Source organism: Scyliorhinus torazame, chromosome 18, assembly GCF_047496885.1.
Source record: "Scyliorhinus torazame isolate Kashiwa2021f chromosome 18, sScyTor2.1, whole genome shotgun sequence".
In the NCBI taxonomy this organism is placed as follows: Eukaryota; Metazoa; Chordata; class Chondrichthyes; order Carcharhiniformes; family Scyliorhinidae; genus Scyliorhinus; species Scyliorhinus torazame.
Genome location: NC_092724.1, coordinates 10,217,728 through 10,223,727, shown reverse-complemented (window position 1 = coordinate 10,223,727; position 6,000 = coordinate 10,217,728). Strand labels below are relative to the sequence as shown.

Below are 6,000 nucleotides of genomic sequence, written 5' to 3'. Positions count from 1 at the left end.
ATACACAAGATGGAAACCGGTGGAATCTGACCACCCTGTGTGTGGGCAATGATCAACAAAATGTCTCACGGGCCCCTTTCAGAACCTTGATGGGCCACACATTTCTCATCATTGCACTAGGGTGACAACATAAAACCTTTTGCCCAAGCCTTTCAAGTGGAACTTTAATTCGTAACCTTTTGACTCAGAAACAAATGAATCACAGTTGATGCAGGTTTTATTTTTCCTAAATATTATGCCTCAACCCCAAAAGAGCACTTCTCTATTGCACCAATGACATTTCCACTATGTTTTATCTGATTGTTTGCCAAGGTGTCTTAAGCGATCAGTTTCTTTTGTTGCTGTGGATTTACCTAATCCTAACCACACAACAGACCTTATCCCACCCAGAAGCAGCTCAAGTGGTAGTGAAAGCAAACCTCCATTCATCTATCAGGGTGGGATTTGAACCTAGCACCCGACGTGAAAAGAGAGTAAAGCCATTGCATTAGCTGTTCCCGACACAAGAGGCTGCATGTGTTTATGCGTTCCTGCATTACCTCAACAAACTCTGGGCTCCAGAAACATCCATTGCTGCCTCACAGCGGCAGAGACTCGGGATCGATTCCGGCCTCGGGCGACTGAGTGGAGTTTGCACTTTCTCCCTGTTCCTGCGTGGGTTTCCGCCCACGGTCCAAAGATATGCAGGTTAGGTGGATTACCCGTGCTAAATTGCCCCAGGTGGGGTTTGGGGATAGGGTGGGGCAGTGGGCCTAGGTAGGGTGTTCTTTCAGAGGGTCAGTGCAGACTCAATGGGCCAAATGGCCTCCTTCTGCACTGTAGCGATTCTATGCCATTCCAGGGATGACAGGGGCCTAGAGAGATAATGGAACAACAGTTCTGGGGAAGGCCACAGCACCCGAGATATATAATAAGCACACCGATTTTAAAAAACACTGCACTATACATAATCAAGAGAGAGATTAATAGTTTTTTGGCTACTTAGGAAATTAAGGAGCAGAAAATTGGATTTAAGGTAGATTGTACTGAACGGTGGAGAAGGGTCATTTTGCCGAATTGCCTTCTCCTTTATGATTTTATGTATAACTCGCACCGGAATATAAAATGCATGATATAATTTTTCGTGGGATTGAAATGTAGAAACTTCTCTGTAAAGCATTGTCACAATGCGGTAACTTTATTACACACTTACACAGTCTTAAAATGTATTAGATTAAATACATAACTAGCTCATCAACATATTTTATAGGTGGATCAAAGTCCTATGCAGATAAACATATCTAAACACTTCATATAAAAATGACTAATATTCAATACTTGAATGTACCTCTTTTAAGTTACAACGGTATCAGTAATAAAATAAAACACTTAACAATTCACTATGATACACATTTAGGAGATAGGGGTGATCAGCATATACTATGCTACTGCCTTCAAGTGAAATTATTCACAATACTCATGAAAAATCAATGATTTTAGCAAATATCCTTCCTCCTCAGTGTTCAAACTGAGACTCGTTGCACAGGCACGTACTTTAACCCATTGTTTCCCAGGACTTCAACATTGGCAACTCCTTAGGCCTCCTCGGTCTATCTTCTCTAATCTTAACATTTGTAAACTCAGGTTTGGCATTACAATCACCACAGAGTGTTTTTTCACTTCCTTTTGCAGATTTGGCACCTCCCTCTGCTAGGTTTCTTAGCCCTATGCCTATATTTCCAAGGTAAATATCGACCAGATTGGGATTGAATCGGAAACGGTGGTTAAATCCCGAGAGGACTGGATTTGTTGGTCTTTGTCTTGAGTCATCTGTGCTCTCAGTGTAAGTACTACCTTGTGTGTGTTGAAGGTTACAGACCACAAGAAGTCTGCAAAAAGTCCAGCCATCCTGTACGGGCATGAGCTGGCTTTCTTGGTAAATTCTAACGTGAAAAACGTCCTTCACTGAAATCAGTAAGAGTGCTTAATAGTGTTCTGGTGTGTTAGGTGTCTTGTTTTATATTATATTTGTGTATTCATCAGCATAGAGACCTCAAACAAACCCAATAATAGCACACTTTTAAAATATCCACGGTCAATGGGCCCTTTGTTAAATTGTACTGTTGGAAATTCAGAATTGATACACCTGCAAATATGCGTCACAAATCTTCCATTGTGAATTTGTGTGCTCAGTGTTACTGAAGGGAAATGGTTCCGAGCTCTTGCACAGAGTAACACTGCAAGATAGACATGTAACATGGCTTTTAATCAACCTGTGACACCATCAGTTCAATGAGAAAGGGAATGCGTTAGAGTTCAGAAAATCCTGAGTGCTAGTCTATATGAAAGGCTCCATTATTAGTCAGAATTTAAAAGTTTTCCATGAGCAATCTATGTGCTATGCATATTGTTTATTGCAGCCAGGAAATATTAACACTGGGTGATCTTGTCCTTAGAAGTGATCTTTTACCATTAGATCGCCCATCGGTTGCAGGTGATGTAGGTTTTTACAGCATGCAAGTCTGGTGGTGACTCACCAGCCAGAGTAACGTTGCGAGCGGAACTTTAATGCTGGTATGCCTGATTCACTGGATTTCACCATAATCAGAGCCCCGAGATCTCCTAGTCCAGTTAAATAATGAAGGGCTTCCTGAGTACAATAGTGTGCTTCTCGCCTATTAATTTGTGACTAAATGCTGGAAATCCCCAGCTTCTGTGTTCAGTCATATGGCTAAATTGCAAGGCCCCTACGCCAGACAATTTTTAAGCTTGGTGGAGTCAGTCGGTGACACAGATTGACAATAACCATAGGAAACCTTAAGAATTAAGTCATTGTGGTTTAGCACTGGCAATTACACAAACAGTGGTCTTGTTTTGGGTCCCTCTTCGAAAGTAACTGGAACGTGGCGGTAATTCAGAATGGAGACTTCCTTTAAGAACGAGTTCACAATTTTGAGGAGCAGAGAACCATGTGATGCTACTGATAAGTCCCCAGGGCCTGATGGGATCTACCCCAGAATACTGAAGGAGGCTGGAGAGGAAATTGCTGAGGCCTTGACAAAAATTTTTGGATCCTCGCTGTCTTCAGAGGATGTCCCGGAGGACTGGAGAATAGCCAATGTTGTTCCTCTGTTTAAGAAGGGTAGCAAGGATAATCCCGGGAACTACAGGCCGGTGAGCCTTACTTCAGTGGTAGGGAAATTACTGGAGAGAACTCTTCGAGACAGGATCTACTCCCATTTGGAAGCAAATGGACGTATTAGTGAGAGGCAGCACGGTTTTGTGAAGGGGAGGTCGTGTCTCACTAACTTGATAGAGTTTTTCGAGGAGGTCACTAAGATGATTGATGCAGGTAGGGCAGTAGATGTTGTCCATATGGACTTCAGTAAGGCCTTTGACAAGGTCCCTCATGGTAGACTATTACAAAAGGTGAAGTCACACGGGATCAGGGGTGAGCTGGCAAGGTGGATACAGAACTGGCTAGGCCATGCTTTTCTAATTGGAGGGCTGTGACCAGTGGTGTTCCACAGGGATCAGTGCTGGGACCTTTGCTCTTTTTAGTATATATAAATGATTTGGAGGAAAATGTAACTGGTCTGATTAGTAAGTTTGCAGACGACACAAAGGTTGGTGGAATTGCGGATAGCGATGAGGACTGTCGGAGGATACAGCAGGATTTAGATTGTCTGGAGACTTGGGCGGAGAGATGGCAGATGGAGTTTAATCCGGACAAATGTGAGGTAATGCATTTTGGAAGGTCTAATGCAGGTAGGGAATATACAGTGAATGGTAGAACCCTCAAGAGTATTGAAAGTCAAAGAGATCTAGGAGTACAGGTCCACAGGTCATTGAAAGGGGCAACACAGGTGGAGAATGTAGTCAAGAAGGCATACGGCATGCTTGCCTTCATTGGCCGGGGCATTGAGTATAAGAATTGGCAAGTCATGTTGCAGCTGTATAGAACCTTAGTTAGGCCACACTTGGAGTATAGTGTTCAATTCTGGTCGCCACACTACCAGAAGGATGTGGAGGCTTTAGAGAGGGTTGCAGAAGAGATTTACCAGAATGTTGCCTGGTATGGAGGGCATTAGCTATGAGGAGCGATTGAATAAACTCGGTTTGTTCTCACTGGAACGAAGGAGGTTGAGGGGAGACCTGATAGATACAAAATTATGAGGGGCATAGACAGAGTGGATAGTCAGAGGCTTTTCCCCAGGGTAGAGGGGTCAATTACTAGGGGGCATAGGTTTAAGGTGAGAGGGGCAAGGTTTAGAGTAGATGTACGAGGCAAGTTTTTTTACGCAGAGGGTAGTGGGTGCCTGGAACTCGCTACCGGAGGAGGTAGTGGAAGCAGGGACGATAGGGACATTTAAGGGGCATCTTGACAAATATATGAATAGGATGGGAATAGAAGGATACGGACCCAGGAAGTGTAGAAGATTGTAGTTTAGTCGGGCAGCATGGTCGGCACGGGCTTGGAGGGCCGAAGGGCCTGTTCCTGTGCTGTACATTTCTTTGTTCTTTGTACTGGATTGATAAAAGTAAATTGTGTGGTCAGCTTTGTAAGACCAGGAGAAGCTATTTCAATTTGACAGTAAAATTGAATATAATTGTACCCATATTGGCTGGTCATAAACGTCCTTAAGTGTGCCTTAATTGGCTCTAATGCTACGATTTGAGATGAGATTGCATAAGATAATTGTACAAACTTTCAGGAAATATATAAGACGTAACACTGTGCCTGGGTGACATTAAACGAGTACTGTTGTTCAGACAGCAATCATCTCCTAGTTTTAGTTAGTCTCAACTCCAGAAAAGTTGAATGCTTGTTAAAACAGTCACAAGACTGCATCCTGTCTGATATTTGTAGTTTTTAAATTTAAACTGCAATAAGCCAACCACAAAAAACTAACAAGTGTGACCCTTGCCCATTATTCTCCCTGCACTATCACACAGTACACTAGTCTAGTCTTCCGCGATGCAGTGCGATTTCTCTGCCCCAATGCAGTTCAGCCCCCCAGACCCCACCACCTCAGTCTTGGTGCAGGAGGACGGGTGGGCCCCCCACTCTCAGCTGGGACAAAGTCGTGATCCAGTCCTACTTCATACATGCAATAGAAATTATAGGCCACCATCGCCAAGGTTGGGAAAAACGAGAGCCCGAATCCAAATCCACGATAGGCGCTGCTCAGTCCGGCTGTAATCCAATATATCAGTCTGCAAGAAAGGGGCAATAAATTTTGTAAGTGTTAACGGTGAGCGAGGTTTTTTCATTATTTGAATTGAAACAATGCGCAGGGGTATAAGGAAAAGGCAGGAGAATTGCATAAATCATAATGGGCACCTGGAGAGTCAGAGCGGACTCTCTGGGCCGAATGGCCTAATTCTGCTCCTGTGTGTTATGGGCCTTTTGACTGGGGTGTGTGTGCATGTGTGTAGCAGGGTCTGTGGTTCTTTTGAAAGATGTTTGGCTGAAACATCACTCTGTTTCTCGCTGGACAGATGTTGCCAGCATTTTCTGCTTTTATTTCAAAATTCCAGCAGATTTATTTTGTGTTGTCTGTGTGCGCACATGCATCTGTGTGCATGAAAATGGACACACGACGTGTTTAATAGAGAACACTAAAGAACGTTTTGGAATCTGTTCTTCTCTTTAAAATGACTCAATATGGTTTGAACAACACTACATAAATCGGAACACAAGACGGTCAAAATTGAGGGTTTAATGATGAATTATTTCCACTGCTGTGCAAAATGGTAATAATGAGGTATAAAATTAAGAATAAACTCGAAGCATAAATGGAGTTTTAGAAGATCTTTTCATACAAAGGGTGATTGGAATATAAAATACATTACCACATGCTTATTAAATCCTAATCACTTGGCAACAGAGGCAATCAAATCTACACTTGAAGAAAAATACTAAAAGTTACAGGGGAGATGAAATTGGAGTGATTATCTCCAGCGTGACTAACTAGTCAATGGGCCAACTGATATCCTTGAGTTGGGATTTCTGTGATT

The 6,000-nt window shown here is 42.9% G+C and overlaps 1 protein-coding gene across 4 annotated transcripts in view; it reads right to left on the bottom strand.

Annotated features, from left to right (window-relative positions):
- Positions 1–1,158: 1,158 nt before the first annotated feature.
- LOC140394931 (uncharacterized) overlaps positions 1,159–6,000 on the bottom strand; it is a 141,189-nt gene continuing 136,347 nt past the window's right edge. For all 4 annotated transcript variants that reach the window (XM_072482130.1, XM_072482129.1, XM_072482131.1 and 1 more), the window contains one exon: positions 1,159–5,196. In XM_072482130.1, the coding sequence (XP_072338231.1) occupies positions 4,989–5,196 (208 nt within the window). In that variant the 3' untranslated portion in view covers positions 1,159–4,988. The remainder of the gene's footprint in view (positions 5,197–6,000) is intronic.